We start from the raw sequence: 21,162 nt of genomic DNA, 5'->3' as shown, positions 1-21,162 counted from the left end.
CATCCACCAGCCTACGGTTAGGTTACCCCCCCCCCACCTGTCCGCAACACCACCCCTGAAATGTGTTCAAAAGGTGACAACAGTAAGCACCTAAACCCTACCCCCCCCCCCCCCTGTCCGCGACACCACCCCTGAAATGTGTTCAAAAGGTGACAACAGTAAGCACCTAAACCCTACCCCCCCGTTCCCACACAGGCCCTCGTCCTTTCGGGCTCTTCGGAAAAACAAACAAAACTGGAATAAAAACCCGGCAAAAAGCAACGCGCTGTCTATGCCAGCCGACCCAGTATTCTGGATCCGTAATTCGGAAGCGGAAAAAAGCCAAGGAAAGCCACATTCGATCAACGGAATATGAAGCAATACTTTCTTTGTTGACGCAAACAAAACAACCAACCGCTCTCCGGATAGAACACAGGGGGGGAGGCGGAGCCAATGAGGTCTTTGGAGGGCACAAAAAGGGAGGGAAAACATTTGTCTTCGTCTGCCGCGTTGGACATGGTCTCTCCTGGGGGGGGGGGGGCTCGGCCGCTTGTTTTCAAATTTTGGCCGGACACGTTTTCACGAGCGGCGAGATCGGATTCAGGTGAACATCCTTTCCTTTGGCGTTAAGGTGGAAGCCCCGCCCCCTGGGGGTTGGACCCCTGGGGGCCACACGGGGCAGAGAGGGATGGGCCCCCCCCCCCCCCCCCCCAACAGGCTTTCAGACATTTTCAGTCTCTGCGTCGTCGTTGTAATATAGGCGGTTCCTCTATGCGGGTACTTTGCAAATAATATATAGATATATAGATGTGTATTTCGTTTTTTTCCTTGCAGTATTGGGATTCAGTGTAGTATCCTACGGGGATGGAAAGTGAGAAGAATATCGGTCAGATGATTTGACATTTTAGGATTATTAGCGTTGTTAGGCTAACCTTTATATCTCTCTGAAGGAGAGAGTTTCGCTCTACAACTGAACAAATAAAAAACACTGATTACGATGCTTGTTCTGCAGTCGCTGTGTTGGGCTGTTTTGCATATCCATTTGTATAACACCAATCGTATTACGTTTATATAAAATAAATAGCAACTGATAATAATAATATCTTAATAATAATATATAATAGCTTTTCAAGGTACCCAAAGCGCTTTACAGTGAAGGGGGGAACTCACTAACCACCAACCAATGGCTTATGAACTTATAATTTAGTAGTATGCACGCAGGTCTTTCAGACAGCCAGCCAGGCAGCCAGCCAGCCAGCCAGACAGCCAGCCAGACAGACAGACCTGAGAGGGGTAGGTCACTGGGGCACGTCATCAGCGACCTGGAAGTCAATCAAAGGGATGTTCGGGGCAGCAAGGCTTCACCTTGGACCAGGAATCAATACAGCTGGAGGGGAGACAGACAGAGTTAGATTTACCCCATCTGAGAGCCCCGTCTGGGGGAAGAAGACCGGTTATTGAGGATGCATTCTGTGGCTGTTGGCATTTGGGCCAATGATTGAAATCAAATAAAGCAGAATTTGTTTTGGGCGTTTACCCCGAGGTTCGACCCCCTCATTCAACCACTGCAATTTCTCATAATGAGCTTCAGGAATACTAAGGTTGAAAGTGAAACTAAACATTGAATCATTTGTGCTTATTTACTGAGGTCAACCCTATGATTCATGCACGAGTTATGTGCAATTGCCATCTGCATCATGCCTGCAATCATGCCTTCCACTGAAATCAAGGATTTCCGTGGAAACCACCCCACGCTTGCACTCAGTATTTCAAGGCATGCGTCCCTCCCTGCCATGTCTTGTAGCTGTGATTAATTTGGCTGCCGCTGTGGTGCAGCCTGCGAGGAGGAAGTCCGGCTTACCTCTTGTGGTAGACGCAAAGGCAGGCCAGCCTGGCTATAGTCTCGCCCTGGGCCAGCTCCTCCAGGCAGATGGAGCACTCGCCACTGTCTTTACTGAGCACGTCCGCTGCACGCAGACACACACACACACACACACACACACACACACACACACACACACACACACACACACACACACACACACACACACACACACACACACACACACACACAGTGAGCTTTCAGATTAGCCTTTTCTTTTCAGTGATGTACGAATCAAATTAAAGTGACGGCAGGTGGAGTGAGCTTAAAAATTAACAATGGTGTGTTGAACAAAAGGGGTCACGTACTGTTGTACGGCAGCGGGGGTGATGTAAGGCAACTCAACAGGTGATCCTCGATCCTCCCTCCGGGGAAAGGCTTGGTGCAAAATGGACAGCGAATGTCTGTCAAAAGGCAGAGGATACAACAATTAAGATTAACACACCGGTAGAGCTGCCAGCAAGGCGTAGCCTTAAAATATGTACACCAAGAAGGGAGTCAGGCCTGAACAGTGGCTGGCAAGGGCGCAACATCTCCCCGCCCAAGCTTGATTTGGATTGGGACTGAAATGCAACCTTGGGATACACGCGTTGGTGTCACAGTGCGTTACGGTATCGTGCTGTGACATTTGGAGCTCAGACAGGATAGCCATCAGGGGATGTAAACGGTAGCAGACGGGCTGGGATAGGGTGAACCGGCGCTGCTGCCCTACATAATGCCCATTCTCCTCCATGCATCGCTGCTGTCCATGTGCCACTGTCAGCAACGAGCAGGCACGTGAAGCTTCTGACCCATTTCCCCAACACTAGCGCGGGGGCTGCCCTGGGCCGGGGAGCTTGAAAAGAACCCCCGGCCCCAACATTGTCCTGTTGTGCTTTGAGATTTCATATGGCATTGTCATTTACAGGATCTCAATTTTCACGCATCCACCATGACACTGTATATCAAATGTCAGTACGTACGGCACAGAGCGCTCTCCCCCCTCTCTGTTCCCTGAAACAATCGAGTCCATTTGCATTTACATCCCGCATAGAGGATGGGATGCGAGCGTTAACCAATGACATGCTGCAGATCGTCTACTAACTATACGTCGACCACCGTTGACTCGACGGGCATTGTTGACATGAGTGGCCAGCTCGCATGTCTCCAGTGCCACACATGTACGTTGTAAAATGGGTCAACACAGGGGGATTCGGGAATCCAGTCAGCATGCAAGCACGAGAAGAGATTATCCGTACAAGAATGTCCATGTCGATTTTTCTATGACCCCAGATCAAATTGTTGATTTGTATGTAAGCTACACTTAATAAATGATACACATATTTGCTATTTCAATCGCTGCCAAATGTACACCGGTTTTACACATGTAGAAAAAATATAAAGTAATTGCCGCAAATGTGTTATGTACGTCAACATGACACAGTGCTGGTCTGTGGGATCCATTTGTACTTACTGCCATGACGGCTGTTGACTCGGTAAAGGCCGATCCATGCCTCAGACATCGGGCGCGGGTGTATGCCCCGAACCCGAGCGGATCTGGTGGTGACACTGCGCGCAGAAGAGTGGCGATTCCCGGGGAGACGCTCTGAAAAAGTGCGGTGAGCCATGCGGCCTGTCTCCTCCCCGGGTTGATGTTCCGCATTATCAGCGGCCTGTGGGCTTAGGTTTCCCTCATCTCCCGGCCTCCCATCGCTGGTGTCATCCGCCGGCGAGGCTGGGCTGATGCTAGAGGGAAGGCTGTGGTTATCTTCGGGGCTTCCGTCAGCGCTTGCCTGCGGTCCCATGTCCGAATCACTGCCTTCCTCCGAGCGGCTCTGATTGGTCTCCGTGTCTTCAAAACTCCCCGAGAACTCCACCACCAGACTTGTGGGCCTGGGACAGCGGGGTCTCCGGTAGGACTCCCGCCTGGGTCCATCTTTACCGAAAGCAGGGGGAACCACCGGGTCTTCTTGTAGACGACTGGCTCTCGTCCCCATTTCTTGCGGTGGCGGCCGTTGACCAGCTAACAGATGAGCTATTCCAGCTGGCTGGACGAGGGGCTTCCTCAAAAGCGAACTGCAGAACAAGGGAACTCGTCAGCCTCAGTGTTAACCCCGAACTGGCTGTGTACGTACTTGATTTTTTTTAACTCAAAACTTCAGATAGCCGATGTTCGGATAAACTATTTCCTAGTATTATGTATTGAATTAAACCCTCTCTGGCGTCAAGTGTCCCTTTCTCTAAACATTTTCTTTATTTGGCGTCCCCGTTCTCGCGACTGCAGCGGAAATGAAGCCGATTTGCTTCCTCTTTTGCGCAACATAGGAGTAACTACGGTAACGTCATGTGAAACATAAATCGGTTTGTGAAAGTTGAGCTGGAAACGTTTGACATTTTATGATGCTTTTTTTTTATTTGCTCTCATAATATTCACGTGTGAAGTGAATGCAAGTAAATATTACTGTTGTAAATAAAGCAAGTTTGTGTAACTAAAGCAAGTTTCTGTGTCAATTAAGTGATGGCGTCAATTCTACTGTACTTACGGTACGCAATACATCTGTCCTATCAAGGCGTCGCTGCTGCTGCGCATTGGACCATGCATATGACTGTTGATAATATTTAGTTCAACGAGCAGGATCTTGTCTTGTTACTAAATAAGCTCTAAAACAAAACGGAAGATAGTTTAAAAAGGATCACCACTGTAAGAGGTAGGTTTGCGTATACTTTTCGTGTTGAATTCGGACTAGGAACTACTAAAACCACAGCTTCGGCAACCGTGAGTCATGCCAGGATATAGACTTGCAAAAATAATTCTAGGACACAGATTTGCTTACCTGTGCTGTGCTGTTCTGTTCAACATTACAATGTTCACCTATAGTGGTATCTTTTAAGCATTAATTGCATGTTAGCTACGTTTAGCCCCAACGGAATGTCATATAGCATAGCTCTAACCACGGACCTTTTATTTATTGATGTTTTTTCATAGGGTATATAGCTCCAACCTTTGTCCAGCAGTGCCTTGTCGGGTATATTAGAGTCTAAGCAATTTTTAGCAGTATGCAATAATCTCTATATTTTACACTTGATGCATTAACTTTTTATGCATAAGCTTTTGTTCAGCACCACACAATTCGCTTATCTTTCATGGATTCTTCAAAGCCGTTGGAACTGCCCCGGCCAGTCTCCATTGCATGTAAACTTTGCACTCATTTATCACCATAGAAGCCGTTCACACAACCACTCACAGTCCAACCCAATAGACAGCGCCTGTGCATACAGTCAACGAAATGCTGCCAATCAAGTTATCCCTTTGTAATATAATAACTGAAAAGGGAGGGGGGGGGGGGGGGGGGGGGTCGCCATAGAGAGTGGTGTTGTGCTCGTTGTTGTTGTTGGTCTGTTATATTTAGACCAGGAGATCGCAGATCTTTGCTCTTCTGACTCATTCCCCCCGTGGCTCCTCTCACAGTCTTCGATGAAGGGCCTGACGCTGATGCCTTCGGATCTGGCCGGTCGCGACCGGTCTTCCGGGCGGAGCCTCCTCTCCAATTACCTCCCTCCCTGCCTGGAGAGCAAGCTCCTGGCGCAGCACCAGCCCTCAGCAGCCTCCTCCGCCCTCCTCTCCCTCTGCCCGTCCCTCCAACCCACCCAGCTGAGCTCCACCACGTCCGCCCGCCTCCTCTCCAGCTCCACCCCCGCCTCCACCTCCACCTCGTCCTCCCCTCTGCTGAGCACCCAGAGCCGGCTGCTCCAGACGGCGTCCGCCGCGGCCCGCCCCGGCCCGCTGCTCCGCGCCACGCTGGACACGAGCGGCGGCGCGCTCCTCAGGGGCTTCGCCCATCTGCCGACGCCTTCCTCCTGTGTCCCCACGCCGGGGCGCGAGGAAGAGGAGGGGGAGGAGGAGGAGGAGGAGGAGTCGGCGTGGGGCGGAGGGGAGACGTTCTCTCAGTGCTCCAGCACCCAGGAGCCCAGCTCTGTTCTGGAAACCGTACGTTCTCCGTCTGCTGTTGTTGTTATGTTTCTTTCTAACTTTGTGTACCTCTTTGGGGATCTACCGGATGAGAAGAAGCACGCGTGGATCTCGAATGCAAAACAATGCAATTAAAGGGGAAGTTTAACGTAGTTTGTATGAAATGGCGTAGCCATCCATTAGCCATTATTGATTGAAATGCGCTGTTAGAATATCCGTATCGCGATGACTGCGTCGGCCGCTGCATGAGAGCATATCGATTTAAGACTGCTCCAGACTCATTTCTGACCAATCAGGGCATCTCTTTCCTGATTGGTTCAATCACAGGTGCTTCTCAATAGCGGGAAAACGTAGGGTGGGAGGGAGTGAGTGAGGGAGGGGGGTTAATGTTTGTTGTTTGTTAAGTAACTACACATGAGATGGGAGTATTATTTTCAGCTCAAATGTGTTTGAATTTGCAGTCTACTTCTGACGACGATGACAGCAACTATGATGAGGTGGATGCTGATGACATCACGGCAGAGAGTCCGGTCCTCGACATTGAAATGGCCAATCAGGAGCAGGATCAAACTTTGGCCATCATGCCAGAGGAATTTCCCGAACTCCAACAGGAAAAAGACGTTGAGGCGGAATTGAATGATAAGAAGGTAAGGGAGGACATCCTGAGACCGACTCTCCATGTGTCATGGAGTGGAATAGATCTTAGTGGAATAGATCTTAGTGGAGTAGAGTGGACATTGATCTTCTCTGAGGTCTCCCGAGGTTGCAGTGTTTTGTTTGGTAACGTACAACTACATTAACTTGATTTGTGGCTCATGATTGAGAGCGCAGAATTGTAATCGAATCGCCTAATCATATCGGCACAATTAGTTGTTGCTGTCGTTTTGCCTCCACCCTGGTGCTTCCGCGTCCATCCGTCGTGCAGCCTATTTCATCACTAATGTCTGACGTCCCCTGTAATAAGACCGTGTTCCTCGTGAAGTTGTGATGTGATGAGTAAACGCTGCAAACAGCACCCAATATAACTAACGCCAGGCTCCCTTCCCCGTCCCACCTGCTGTGAAACGACCCCCCCTCGCTGCTGCAGTATCTGCTGCTGAACGCCGTGTTCAGCTCCCTGCTCAGCAAGACCACCACCCAGAAGAGGGTGGGCGAGCTGGAGGGCGTCTGGCCCACCATCGTTACCCTGGCAACGGACATCTCCTCCGTGGACCCTCAGTTCCTCCTCAAGGTCTGTCTGTCTGTCTGTCTGTCTGTCTGTCTGTCTGTCTGTCTGTCTGTCCGTCTCTTTGTCCGTCTGTCCGTCCGTCTGTCTGTCTGTCTGTCTGTCTGTCTGTCTGTCTGTCTGTCCATCTCTTTGTCTGTCTGTCAAAGACAGACAGACAAATCCATCTCTCTGTCTGTCTGTCTGTCTGTCTGTCTGTCTGTCTGTCTGTCTGTCTGTCCATCTCTTTGTCTGTCTGTCTGTCTGTCCATCCATCTCTCTGTCTGTCTGTCTGTCCATCTCTCTGTTTCTGTAGGTTTGCATGTCCGTCTGTCGACCTCTGTCTGTCTGTCTGTCTGTCTGTCTGTCTGTCTGTCTGTCTGTCTGTCTGTCTGTCTTCAAACTGCATTGTGTGGGAACAGGTAATGCTTTATGGTAAAGTGTTGTGTCATTCCATATATAAAACACCAAATAATGGTATTAAAAATGTATTTCAACAAAACTAGAATATTCATGCCAGGCCCATATCCATGGTAGAGTACCCTGTCTTCAGTGATTCTGTTCTTGTATCCTCCTGCATCCGTAAAATGTAATTTCTCATTTCCCTTCCTGGTAGATGTGAGGAATAGAAACCCAAATCCTCGGAAGGTGGCTCTCGATCATATGTTTTCATAGATCAGGGGACATAACTTAAATGCATAAAATATTAATAGACATGAAAACATCTATATTAGATGTTAAAATACAAGACATAACTGCTATCTATACAGGACATTACTCAAATCCAAACGGGATATATCAAGATCTGAACCAATGTCAATCTCCCAGGTGACAAACCTTATATACTTGACTTTATATTATCATTCAATCAACAAACAACAAATACAACAAACAGCTGGAGAAAAAAAAGCAACATTAACTCCCCTCCGAAATACACGCATATCATATTCAAAGAGTAACGGGATCCGAAGTTAACGGGTCTTCAACCCGCGCGTGTTCCCCTCTCCGTTTTACTGGCAGGTGGCGGTCTACACGCGGCAGGAGCTGAACATCCGCATCACGGCCAACTTCCTGTTGGCGCTGGCCGCCTTCCTGCCCGCCACCAAGCCCCACGTGCGACGCTATTATTGCGCCGCCGTGCAGCTCCCCTCTGATTGGCTGGAAGTAGCCCGTCTCTACAGCATGGTAAACACTCCGACCACGAAGCAGTTTGTAACGGGAACTGGTGTTCACACGTATACAGACACGTCTAACGGAGGGGGGGGGGGGGGGGGGGGGGGGTGAGAACCTATTTCCTTAAAACTTTGTTGTGACGTTTAAAGTTTAATGTCACAACCTTCCCTTCTGGCTGTTGAAAATGAGCTGAAATGATGTATCCCAATAATATGAGGAGACGCATCCACCCCTTCAAGCGGCTCGGTTGTTGTAGACGTGTTATCTCACACTGACTGCTGCACTCCTAGCATTCATTTATTTATTTCATGTCCAACTTTTATTTATTTATTTGCTATTTTTTTTATTTCACTTCTGTGTAAATGTTCTGCAACTTGCGCTTTGGCCACAAAGCATCTCCATAGTCTAAATCATTTAAAGGTGACATATTATTCCACCAGGTGTGAGTGTGCTGTTACATTCCGTTTTGAAAATCTGCCTCTTCTGACACACCTGGTGGTCAGAAGAAAACTTTTGATACTTCAATAGTGGAGGAGAGTGGTTCTATGGACTCATCATTATTTAAATCTCTCTCTCTCTCTCTCTCTCTCTCTCTCTCTCTCTCTCTCTCTCTCTCTCTCTCTCTCTCTCTCTCTCTCTCTCTCTCTCTCTCTCTCTCTCTCTCTCTCTCTCTCTCTCTCTTTCTCTCTGTCTCTCTTTCTCTCTTTCTCTCTTTCTCTCTTTCTCTCTCTCTTTTTTTTTTTCCCCCAGTGTTTCAGTCACTCCATGCCAGCCTGTCTGAAGAAGGCCATGGCGGACAAGTTCAAGCATTTCAGCGAGTACCAGTTGGCCAAGTACAACACGCGCAAACACCGCGGCAAAACCAACAAGAAATCCAAAGCCAAGGTGTGTTTACGGCCCCAACTGTCAAACACTGGCGTCCTCTTACTGTTAACTTCATGTTCCATGTTTGGTTGTTCTAGCGTGCTGTGCATGCCCTTGTATGCTGGCACCAGTGGGGGTATTTAAAGCTGCAATCAGCTTGTGTAACTCGCCCTCTTCTCTTTCGAATTGTGTTTTGATTGGGTTTCAATGTTCCCATCTATTTGTTTGACTGCCGGTCATTGCTTTAGAGCTGGGTGCATGAGAACCATTGGACTCAATCTGAACATTGTATCATCAAAAAACAAAGTGAGGCTGCTGTCAGAAAAATGAGAAGCATGCCGATTAATGCATTGTTCCAACCTCAAGGATCCTTCAACAAAGTTTTTAAGTCTTGACAATTATAAAAAATGCAAATTCAGCAATAAAGTGATGGATAAGGATGTAAGCATTGCTTCGACCTCAAAGATCCTTCCACAAAGTCCTAAGTCTTAGCATGTATCAAACATATAAATCCAGGTATAAAGTGGTGAGCATCGGCTTGTTGTCTTGACACGGCATGGCGTTCAATAACTCTGGCGCCTCATTGGCTATTGAGGGTCAAGGCAGGAAGTAAAAACAGTCTAAGAGGGTCCTTTGTGATATATATGGTCTTTTTCCTGGGCTCTAGAAACACATCCCGGAGCAGATTGCGCGCTGGGCCAAGATGCTCTCCATGGATGAAAAGGTCCTTACAGAAAAGGTGAGTCCATTCGTTCCACTCAATGGTTAGGTAGACATAGATTGAATATTTATCGTTCTTCATTTTGAACACGGCAATTTATTTAGCGTGAATTTTGAGGTTGAGGTTGAAGTTCATACATCGTAGTGATAATGTGAAACCAGCAAGTGTTTTGTTAGAACATGTAGTCTGACAAATCAGGCTGTAGGTCTAGATCTCGGAGAGGCCTTATGATCATAACACCCACCGGTAAGATCAGGTTCATTCTCGGGTTAGAGATTTTTATGTTTTGCTGATTAATGATAAGATGATGAAATGTGGTTTTGCTGGGTTTAGGTCCAGGCAAGGACTTGAGATCAGGCCCTTAACAACCACAGCCATTGTTTTACCGTTTAGGGAGGTTATTCGAGATTGGTCAGAATGCAAACAGGAGAAAACATGGGATTGTTAATGAGATTTTATAGTTGTAGTGGCAATGCATGATGATTGCATCTCACCCGACAGCTGAATGGGGATAAAGCCCACACGGTGGTAGATAAGAAACAGAAAGAATTCAACATGAAGAAGATGATCGCAAGGCTCCACATCAAAGAGCCAGCCCAGCATGTCATGGCTGTACTGGGAAAGAAGTAAGACACACACTCACTCACTCTCTCCTCCTCTCACTCACTCACTCTCTCCTCCTCTCACTCACTCACTCACTCACTCACTCACTCACTCACTCACTCACTCACTCACTCAGTGAGTGAGGTCGATCGTGCTCACGACCGACCGACCGACCGACCGACCGACCGACCGACCGACCGACCGACCGACCGACCGACCGACCGACCGACCGACTTACTGACTGACTGACTGACTGACTGACTGACTGATGTTCGTGCTCATCTGTGTCCCTGCGGTGCCCCTTAGATACCCTGCGAGTGCGAAGCAGTTCATCCACAGCGGGCTGAAGGGGGAGTGGGACAGGAAGAAGGCCGGACTGCGCATGAAGCTGGAGCAGCCGGTGACCTGGGAACGGCTGCTCAGCCAGCAGGGCAACAAGGCTGCTACCTGGGAGCAGCTGATAGGTCTGTCCCAGACCCACTCACACGCACACAAGTGAGATCGCCCGCACGTGCACGCACACAATGGTGCACCGATGCAAAGGGGCACAATCACATACATGCATACATGCATACATGCATTCGTGCATACATGCATCCATGCATACATGCATGTATGCATGCATGTCCTGCCTTTCGCAGGACTTTGCCCCCCTAAGTTCAGACGTCCGTAAGGGACACGGTGAAGTTCAATGCATGCATACATACATGCATGCATACATACATACATGCACACACATATTAAAGAATAAATTAAAAATTAAAAATCTAATAGAAGGGACAGTGCCTCCTCTGGTGTAACTTGGTTTATGGAGTATTTACTGCAAGATTGACAGTAAAAAGCATTTTGATATAAATCTGTGGCAATCGGAAACACTGAGCCAATCTTCCACCAGAGGGATTTTCTTGTTCTTTGAGTTTGGTTACACTCTAACATTGTTTTTAATTTCATCCATTTGTCTAAATTAGTTTTAAACATGCAACATTTCTCCATACAAGCGCTTGTTTTATTGAGTCCGATGTGCTCTGCAGACAGCAAGGCTCTGCCCTTCATGGCCATGCTGCGGAACCTGAGGAACATGATCACTCAGGGGATCAGCGAGCAACATCACCAGCAGATCCTCGACCGGCTGACCAATAAGGTGAGAGAAGGCCCACCACTCACCCATCATGTGCTTTATGAAGGGAGATCCATTTAGACAGGGTCGCTTTACTGACTACTGCAGGGAGTTTGATTAGATTTTTCCGTGATCATCTTGCATGGAGAGTTGCAGAAGTCATACTGTTATTTCTTACCTTTCTATTGCAGTACTTTTTTATGTTTTAAAAATTATATTTTATACTCATACTCAGTCGATGTGTTTGCTTAATCTTTTTATCATTCACTGTTTCCCCAGAGATCAACATCTGGCATGGTCACCACTCTGTACTTGTGTAAGGATCACATGGCTGATACGATATGCTTTTGGTTTTAGAACGCGGTTGTTCAGAGCAGACAGTTTCCCCTGCGGTTCCTCAGTGCCTACAAGGTCATCGTGGAGCTGAAACAGGCCGGTGAGTTTACCGCGCGCACGCACGCACACGCAAAAAAATAATCACTGATAGAACATATGCAAAAATACTCACTGGTAGAATGCATGCAAATATACTCGTGGGTAAAATGTATGCAAAAATAATCACTCCCCTCTCCCCTCTCCCCTCTCCCCTCTCCCCTCTCCCCTCTCCTCTTCTCTCCCCTTTTCTCTCCCCTCCCCCCTCTCCTCCCTCCTCCCTCCTCCCTCCTCTCCCCTCTCCCCTCTCCCCTCTCCCCTCTCCTCTCTCCTCTCTCCCCTCCTCTCTCCTCTCCCCTCTCCCCTCGCCTCTCTACTCTCCTCTCTCCTCTCTCCTCTCTCCTCTCTCCTCTCTCCCCTCCTCTCTCCTCTCTCCTCTCTCCTCTCCTCCCCTCTCCCCTCTCCTCTCCTCTCGCCTCTCTACTCTCCTCTCTCCTCTCTCCTCTCTCCTCTCTCCTCTCTCCTCTCTCCTCTCTCCCCTCTCCCCTCTCCCCTCTCCCCTCTCCTCTCTCCTCTCCTCCCCTCTCCCCTCTCCTCTCCCCTCTCCCCTCGCCTCTCTACTCTCCTCTCTCCTCTCTCCTCTCTCCTCTCTCCTCTCCCCTCTCCTCTCTCCCCTCTCCTCTCTCCTCTCCCGTCTCCTCTCTCCCCTCTCCCCTCTCTCCTCTCCTCCCCTCTCCTCTCTCCCCTCTCCTCTCCCCTCTCCCCTCTCCTCTCTCCTCCCCTCTCTCCTCTCTCCTCTCCTCCCCTCTCCTCTCTCCCCTCTCCTCTCTCCCCTCTCCTCTCTCCCCTCTCTTCCCCCCAGCGTTAGCGGAGAGGAAGGCTCTTCCCACAGACAAGCAGATCCTGTTCGGGATCCTGAAGCAGTATCCTACCAGCAAGCGCCACCGCCGGTTCAGCTGGAAGACGGCGTCCCGCGGGAAACAGCGCCTCCCCCTGGCGGTGCCCTTCATATACACCTTGTACATGCGCAAGAGGACCCTGCTGCGCGCTGGCTAGTACGTCTCCTAGCGCTGGCTAGTACGCCTCTATCACGGGCTAGCAGGTCTCTCTATCACGGGCTAGTACGTCTCTCTCTATCACGGGCTAGTACGTCTCTCTCTATCACGGGCTAGCAGGTCTCTCTCTATCACGGGCTAGTACGTCTCTCTCTATCACGGGCTAGTACGTCTCTCTCTATCACGGGCTAGCAGGTCTCTCTCTATCACGGGCTAGCAGGTCTCTCTCTATCACGGGCTAGCAGGTCTCTCTCTATCAGGGGCTGGTAGGTCTCTCTCTATCACAGGCTGGTAGGTCTCTCTATCAGGGGCTGGTAGGTCTCTCTCTATCACGGGCTGGTAGGTCTCTATCAGGGGCTGGTAGGTCTCGCTCTATCACGGGCTGGTAGGTCTCTCTATCAGGGGCTGGTAGGTCTCTCTATCACGGGCTGGTAGGTCTCTCTCTAGCGCGGGCTGGTAGGTCTCTCTCTAGCGCGGGCCGGTAGGTCTCTCTAGCGCGGGCTGGTAGGTCTCTCTCTATCACGGGCTGGTAGGTCTCTCTCTATCACGGGCTGGTAGGTCTCTCTCTATCACGGGCTGGTAGGTCTCTCTCTATCACGGGCTGGTAGGTCTCTATCAGGGGCTGGTAGGTCTCTCTCTATCACGGGCTAGCAGGTCTCTCTCTATCACGGGCTAGCAGGTCTCTCTCTATCACGGGCTAGTACGTCTCTCTCTATCACGGGCTAGCAGGTCTCTCTCTATCACGGGCTGGTAGGTCTCTATCAGGGGCTGGTAGGTCTCTCTCTATCACGGGCTGGTAGGTCTCTCTCTATCACGGGCTGGTAGGTCTCTCTATCAGGGGCTGGTAGGTCTCTCTATCACGGGCTGGTAGGTCTCTCTCTAGCGCGGGCCGGTAGGTCTCTCTAGCGCGGGCTGGTAGGTCTCTCTCTATCACGGGCTGGTAGGTCTCTCTATCACGGGCTGGTAGGTCTCCCTATCGCTCCCCATCATTTTGAAAAAACTGAGGCTTTCGCATTTTCCGAAAGTGCATTTCCATCGTTCAAGGGATGGTTATCAGTTCAAACCGTCAGTATTACTATTTGGAGTCATCATGTGTCGCCAACGCAATGCAACGTCTGAAGGGCTCCAGCAGGGTTGTTTCCTTGACGACGCCACCATGCTTTGAATGTGGTCCATAATGATGAACTAACAGTTCTTTCTGCCTGACTGGCGAATATTCAAAGTAGCTCTCAAATGAGAGTCACTTGGAGTGTTTATTTCAAGTTATGCGAGTGTGAAATACTGGTGACCATACCAAATGGTATGTCTGGCTGTCTTCCCGACCTCAATTGACTGTCTGCCCATATGCCCCCCTATCTGTCTGTCTGCCCCCGTCTGCCCCCCTGTCTGTCTGTCTGCCCCTCTGTCTGTCCGTCTGTCTGTCCGTCTGTCTGTCTGCCCCTCTGTCTGTCTGTCTGCCCCTCTGTCTGACTGTCTGCCCCTCTGTCTGCCCCTCTGTCTGACTGTCTGCCCCTCTGTCTGCCCCTCTGTCTGACTGTCTGCCCCTCTGTCTGTCTGTCTGCCCCTCTGTCTGTCTGTCTGCCCCTCTGTCTGACTGTCTGCCCCTCTGTCTGACTGTCTGCCCCTCTGTCTGCCCCTCTGTCTGACTGTCTGCCCCTCTGTCTGTCTGTCTGCCCCTCTGTCTGTCTGTCTGCCCCTCTGTCCGTCTCCCCCTCTGTCTGTGTGTCTGTCTGTGTGTCTGTCGGCCCCTCTACCTGTCTGTGTGTCTGTCGGCCCCTCTACCTGTCTGTCTGTGTGTCTGTCTGCCCCTCTACCTGTCTGTGTGTCTGTCGGCCCCTCTACCTGTGTGTGTGTCTGTCTGCCCCTCTACCTGTCTGTGTGTCTGTCGGCCCCTCTACCTGTCTGTGTCTGTCGGCCCCTCTTCCTGTCTCTGTCTGTCGGCCCCTCTACCTGTCTGTGTGTCTGTCGGCCCCTCTACCTGTGTCTGTGTGTCTGTCGGCCCCTCTACCTGTCTGTGTGCCCCTCTACCTGTCTGTCTCTCAGTAAGTGCCCCTACAGCGTGGAGCTGATGGAGCGCTACGGCGCCGCCCTGGAGACGGCGGTGCAGCTCTCCTGCGTCCACAACATCCCCCCGCTCCCCGGACGCACCCTCGTCCTGCTCACCACAGACATCGACTCCGACGACGCGTTCAAAACCGACTTCTGCTGCCCCAAAGACCCGGAGGAGGAGGAGAAGGAGGAGGAGGAGGAGGAGGAGAAGGAGGAGGAGGAGGGGGAGGACAGTCCGATGGAGGCAGAGGAGGAGGGCAAAGATGGGTCAGAGGAGGAGAAGAAGAATGATGAAGAGGAGAAGGAGGAGGAGAAGAGCAAAGATGGATCGTCGTCGTCGTCGTCGTCGTCGTCGAAGGATGAGGAGGAGAAGGAGGAGGAGAAAAACAAAAGGCTCCTTACTTCTTCTGTAAGTGTATTTTGAGTTTGTTATTGTCTATTTTCTTTCTTTTATGAAGCAATTTAGTTCATGCAATTTTCAACTTCAACTTTTCAATTTTTTTCATGCAATCGGTATACCATCAACAAATACATTGCAAAGAGGTTTGATAAGGGGGACGGATATATATATATATATTAGAGCTGTCAGTTAAACGCGTTATTAACGGCGTTAACGCAAACCAAATTTAACGGCGTTAATTTTTTTATCGCGCAATTAACGCAATTATTTTATATAAAAAAAAATATATTATTATTATTTATTTTTTTTCTTTGGCTCAAAACAAAGAAGCAGTAGCCTGACTGCTATGTTCAAATTACATTTGTTCAAAGCAGTCGTTTAATTGCACTATAGGCTCTTTTTTTGTATCGTCCTGTTTTGATCAGTGTATATGCCAATGTTGTTATCAATAAAAAATAATTTGCACAAGGCAAGCCGATGCACTTCACCATGTTGATAAGAGAATTAAAATGAGAAGAATTATGGGACAAAAAAATCAAGGGATATTTAGCATAGAAAAAGAATTTGCGATTAATCGCGATTAATTAGAGTTAACTATGACATTAATGCGATTAATCACGATTAAATATTTTAATCGCTTGACAGCTCTAATATATATATATATATTAGGGCTGGGAAACGTTGTGATTAATCGCATAGTATCGATGAGTTAACTCGCGATTAATCACACTTTAAAAATCTATTTTAAGTCCACTCCAATTGAAGTTAAATGAGTTTATCAAATGGAATGACATTATCATTCATAGTAAATGATCATACCATACCAAAACTAGACCAAGAGAACTTAAGGGAGTTTTATTGACTCACTCAGTGTGGGTTGAATATGAAACTTACGGAACACCACAGATTTGGGCATTGTAAATAGGCAGTTAATTAGTACAATTGTAATCCAACAGTTACTACAAGTGTAGCTAAACTCAAATAAGTGGCACGATGCAATGCACGTGTTCCTATATCAGAGTGTCATCGATGATCTGGTCCTTGTTGTTAGCCTGCCCCAAACTAACCTATCATTATTTTTATTTTCATGCCCACTGTGGGTGAACCCCCTCAGGTGCGGGAAGTGGCCGTTCTGATCTCGCTGTTGATTGGCTGCAGCGCCGAGGAAACCAAGCTGTGTACTTACGGCTGGTACCATTGCACAGAGGTCAAGCTGAAGTCTCACCTCGTGTTGGAGAACTTCAAGACAGTGGCGAAGCAAGTGAAGGTAAAGGCCTTGGTTGTTCCGGAGCGTTGACGAGGAGGTTTCTCACCTTTTTTCCGACAATACCAAATTGTGGGAACACTGATGTGACATGAGTTTATGATTGGCTAGAGCATCGTCGGTGGGAACAGTTGCCTCTGAATTCGGGTTTTGGTAATGGTGTGATTTCAACGCGGCAGAAATTCTTCAGCGGCGGTGTGAATTTGTATTGGTTGCCTTCCAACAACTCCACCACTTCTCTTATTTGACAGACTTAAGCTGTGTGAGGGAATGAGTGAGTGTGTGTCAGTGATATTGATGTAATGTATTTACATTCAGGACTTTTACCAAGTTATCATGCAAATTGTATTGTTTATCATTGAACTATCCTCATATTTAGACTTTTATTTCCTTTTTTTCACTCTAGGACCCGGAGAGAGACTTTGATAAAGGCGAACAAAGGAATCTCAAATCAGAACTGTTTTCAAAAGAAAACAAGGTTTGTTTGGACATTAGTTGTATGTACATTCGTTAATCAAGCTTAATTGGATGTTCATTTGTTAATTGTAGCTTAGGGAAAGTGGTAAAACTTTCTTAACAATGATATTTCGAAATTATTTTAACAACTACTACTACTAACTTTCTAGAACAATCCATATTTTACATAAGCGATTAAAATATTTAATCGTGATTAATCGCATTAATGTCATAGTTAACTCTAATTAATCGCGATTAATCGCAAATTCTTTTTCTATGCTAAATATCCCTTGATTTTTTTGTCCCATAATTCTTCTCATTTTAATTCTCTTATTAACATGGTGAAGTGCATCGGCTTGCCTTGTGCAAATGATTTTTTATTGATAACAACATTGGCATATGCACTGATCAAAACAGGACGATACAAAAAAAGAGCCTATAGTGCAATTAAACGACTGCTTTGAACAAATGTCATTTGAACATAGCAGTCAGGCTACTGCTTCTTTGTTTTGAGCCAAAGAAAAAAAAAAAAAAAAAGTTTTTTTTTTTTTTTTTTATAATTTAATTGCGTTAATCGCGCGATAAAAAATTTAACGCCGTTAAATTTGGGTTGCGTTAACGCCGTTAATAACGCGTTTAACTGACAGCTCTAATAAATACTAATCATTATTTAATGCCTTTCTTTAATTGAATTGCAATATTGACTTGGTCATTTTGTGTTCTTCCGAATGCTCTCGGACACAGTGGGACAACATCGTCGTCCTGGTCGCTGATGGGGTAGATTCAGACCTGGAAACCCTCTGCACCAAATACATGAACGAGCCAAACAGCAAGTCCTGTCTGCTGGTGAAGCTCTTCCTGAAGGAAGGGTATGAAACTCTCTCCCCCCACGGTGTCGCCCATACTGCCTTCAGGCCCGTCCCAACTCTAGGAAACACATTTCTTGGCGTTATTGAAAAAATGCTATTTTACATTCACCAGACTACTCAATTGCGTGGAATTAGTTGCAAGAATTGTTTAGGAACAGATGAAGTGTCTGTATGATTTGTTTCTGTCGTGTACCCATGTTCACCTTTTCAGCTACATGGAAAGAGAGAAAACGGACAAGAACAATAAGAACCGCTTGTGCTTCGACTTCAAGAGTGAATTCCGGGGTGTGAGTGAGCAGATCCTCAGGTAAACCCTTCCGTCATACTAAAGCTTATCGTTTTTGTTTGTAAAGTCCTCATCTTGACCGGGTGGAGGTGTTCCAGCACGGACACTCGCCATCTCATACCTGCATTGCAATACCGACACTTAAGGACTTGGACTTTTTGAAAACATTCTATTTTCATATTGTTGCTATTGTTTTTATATTATATAGATTTATATAACTTTGTAGCTGGAGGATTTCTCTCTTGTCTTGTACAATGACCATAAAGATTATCTATCTACTCAGGTGAAGACCTCAGGGTGGGCTCTGGGGGCGATTTAGGGCATTTAGGGCTTGTAACATCAGAGTGCATCATGGGATGTTTTGTTGGTGATACTCCACAATTTTTACAGGACTCAAGAGTTGTAGTTATGTTGATCCTAAATCAACGTAAATACACCGTAACCAATGCGCATAAAACAGCAGCATATGCCACGCTGTGGCATATTCACACGCAGCATCGTCTCCACATAAAGCTAAATAATTTCAATATTCATTACTGAACCACGACCCCAAATACGACCACCCAACACAATCACTAACATTCCAATGCTCCTATGCTCCCAAAATAATAAAAATAATAATTATAATAATAATGATAATAATAATACATTTTATTTAGAACGCCTTTCTGGCCACCCAAGATCGCTTCACAGATAAAAAATAAATAAAACATAGTCCATAGGCTAGTCTGAAGAGATGATTTTCAGTTCCTCTTTGAGCTGGGCAGTGGATTCCCACTGCCTGAGGTCATTTGGAAGTGAGTCAGAATGGCGGCCGTCATTGCGATGGAGAGTCACGACGTCACCCCCACCCTGTACCACCTCCTGGTCTCTAACCTTCTGCGTCTGCAACGTCAGGATCGTGGCGGAGCGGGGGTCCTCCCGGCTGCTTCAACACGTGGAGCACATGGACAAGGTGCATAAGATCCCTCCACCAGAGGGCGCCACTAAGCTTCCCCGCGCGACCAGCGCGGTGGTGCCCGTACCAGCCAGCCCGAAACTGAGGTAACGAGGGGATGCAAGTGAGCTGGATGTCGGGAGGACACAAACCCAGGGGAGGGAGAGGGACATCATGGCTCATAGGATGGGGGAGGAGGGATGAGTAAGGGACTCCACTGAACCCTTGAGTCACTCTGACGCGTTACACTCTGCGTGCACGATGGTCAATAATGTTTAGTTCAAATAATAAAGCATTTTAGGACACTGTCAATCACATGTACCCCAAGTGTGTGTTAAGTTTTCGCTCATTTCATTGCTACATTGCTACTACTCAATCCCGTATACTCTATTGTGGAGAGTATACGGGATTGAGTAGCTGACATGTGGCAATGTCTTGCCTGTCAATCATTTTCTAATAAAAGTCAAAACTATTAACGATAAACATAGAAACCCTATCCCTCTACGACGCAGTAGAGGGTTAGGTTTTCTGTGTTTATCGTCAGTAGTTTTGACTCTTACTAGAAAATGACTGACAGGCAAGATGGATTCCCTTCATCTATTATGGAAGAGATTCCCTGACGGATATTCTCACTAATGGCTGACGGATGGCCACACCGTATCTAACAAGGGGACTCAAATAATAGCTCTCGAATCTTACTTGGAGCACCTTTTTAAGACAGACAGAGACAGACAGAGACAGACACAGAGACAGACAGACACAGAGACAGACAGACAGACACAGAGACAGACAGACACAGAGACAGACAGACACAGAGACAGACAGACACAGAGACAGACAGACACAGAGACGCAGAGACAGACAGACAGACACAGAGATAGACAGACACAGAGACAGACAGAGACAGACACAGAGACAGACAGACACAGAGACAGACGGACACAGAGACAGACAGACACAGAGACAGACACACGGAGAGAGACACAGAGACCGACAGAAACAGAGACGGAGACAGACAGACAGACACAGAGACACCGAGACAGACAGACACAGTTACAGATAGACACAGAGAGACAGACAGAAAAAACAGAGACAGACAGACACAGAGAGATTGACACAGAGACAGACAGTCGGACCATACAGAACACGCCCACCTCTCCATCGTCATTGACGGCCGCACGCGTTGTTATGGCAACGGGTGAGCCGTGGTTTTGTTTGTTTCGGAGGAAAAGCCGGCTAGAACCTTTTAGGTCCGTGTGGACGACGCTCCGCACGGACCTCATGCAGCGCGTGGCTCCGCCCCCCAGGTGGCGCGGCGTGCGCGTCTTCATCTCCTCCACCTTCCGGGACATGCACGCCGAGCGGGACGTCCTGGTGCGGGCGGTGTTCCCCGAGCTGCGGCGGCGGGCGGCCGCCCACCGGCTCCACCTGCAGGAGGTGGAGCTGCGCTGGGGGGTGACGGAGGAGGAGTCGGGGCGCGCGGCGGAGCTGTGCCTGACGGAGGTCTGCCGCAGCCACCTGCTGGTGGGCGTCCTGGGGGAGCGCTACGGGACGGTGGCGGCCACGCCCCCGCACCTCCCCGACCTGCCGCAGCACCGCTGGGTAAGGGGGGGGGCGCCTTACGGCTCACTCTCTCACCACCTCACTCTCTCACCACCTCACTCTCTCACCACCTCACTCTCTCACCACCTCACTCTCTCACTACCTCTCTCTCACTAGCTCACTCTCACACTCACTCATTACCTCCACTACCTCACTCTCTCACTCTCTCACACTCACTCATTACCTCCACTACCTCACTCTCTCACTCTCTCACTCTCTCACACTCACTCATTACCTCCACTACCTCACTCTCTCACTCTCTCACACTCTCTCACTACCTCACTCTCTCACTACCTCACTCTCACTCACTCTCTCACACTCACTCATTACCTCCACTAGCTCACTCTCTCACTCTCTCACACTCACTCATTACCTCCACT

General features: G+C 48.3%; 2 protein-coding genes across 2 annotated transcripts in view; one reads left to right on the top strand and one right to left on the bottom strand.

Annotated features, from left to right (window-relative positions):
• Window positions 1-804: 804 nt before the first annotated feature.
• Window positions 805-4,159, bottom strand: zgc:66427 (mRING-CH-C4HC2H_ZNRF domain-containing protein). The gene is made up of 5 exons (XM_030364426.1): window positions 3,315-4,159; window positions 2,170-2,265; window positions 1,841-1,946; window positions 1,264-1,366; window positions 805-835 (listed from the first exon to the last, which is right to left on the bottom strand). Exons 1-4 carry the CDS (start codon window positions 3,835-3,837, stop codon window positions 1,309-1,311), a joined length of 783 nt encoding a protein of 260 aa, XP_030220286.1. The 5' UTR covers window positions 3,838-4,159; the 3' UTR covers window positions 805-835; window positions 1,264-1,308.
• Window positions 4,160-4,394: 235 nt separating this feature from the next.
• The window catches only part of tep1 (telomerase-associated protein 1), a 36,448-nt gene continuing 19,680 nt past the window's right edge, over window positions 4,395-21,162 (top strand). Inside the window, exons 1-19 of the mRNA XM_030364417.1 lie at window positions 4,395-4,548; window positions 5,310-5,828; window positions 6,272-6,457; window positions 6,898-7,041; window positions 8,035-8,199; window positions 8,938-9,072; window positions 9,719-9,790; window positions 10,274-10,398; window positions 10,682-10,839; window positions 11,407-11,516; window positions 11,850-11,928; window positions 12,727-12,919; window positions 14,963-15,377; window positions 16,483-16,635; window positions 17,039-17,110; window positions 17,833-17,957; window positions 18,169-18,264; window positions 19,141-19,287; window positions 20,488-20,782. Coding sequence (XP_030220277.1) covers window positions 5,316-5,828; window positions 6,272-6,457; window positions 6,898-7,041; window positions 8,035-8,199; window positions 8,938-9,072; window positions 9,719-9,790; window positions 10,274-10,398; window positions 10,682-10,839; window positions 11,407-11,516; window positions 11,850-11,928; window positions 12,727-12,919; window positions 14,963-15,377; window positions 16,483-16,635; window positions 17,039-17,110; window positions 17,833-17,957; window positions 18,169-18,264; window positions 19,141-19,287; window positions 20,488-20,782 — 3,183 coding nt within the window. The 5' untranslated portion in view covers window positions 4,395-4,548; window positions 5,310-5,315. The remainder of the gene's footprint in view (window positions 4,549-5,309; window positions 5,829-6,271; window positions 6,458-6,897; window positions 7,042-8,034; window positions 8,200-8,937; window positions 9,073-9,718; window positions 9,791-10,273; window positions 10,399-10,681; window positions 10,840-11,406; window positions 11,517-11,849; window positions 11,929-12,726; window positions 12,920-14,962; window positions 15,378-16,482; window positions 16,636-17,038; window positions 17,111-17,832; window positions 17,958-18,168; window positions 18,265-19,140; window positions 19,288-20,487; window positions 20,783-21,162) is intronic.

The sequence above is a fragment of the Gadus morhua genome, chromosome 8 (genome assembly GCF_902167405.1).
Source record: "Gadus morhua chromosome 8, gadMor3.0, whole genome shotgun sequence".
NCBI lineage: Eukaryota > Metazoa > Chordata > Actinopteri > Gadiformes > Gadidae > Gadus > Gadus morhua.
The sequence above is the reverse complement of the archived record's forward strand: the minus strand, read 5'-3'. Positions and strand labels throughout refer to the sequence as shown.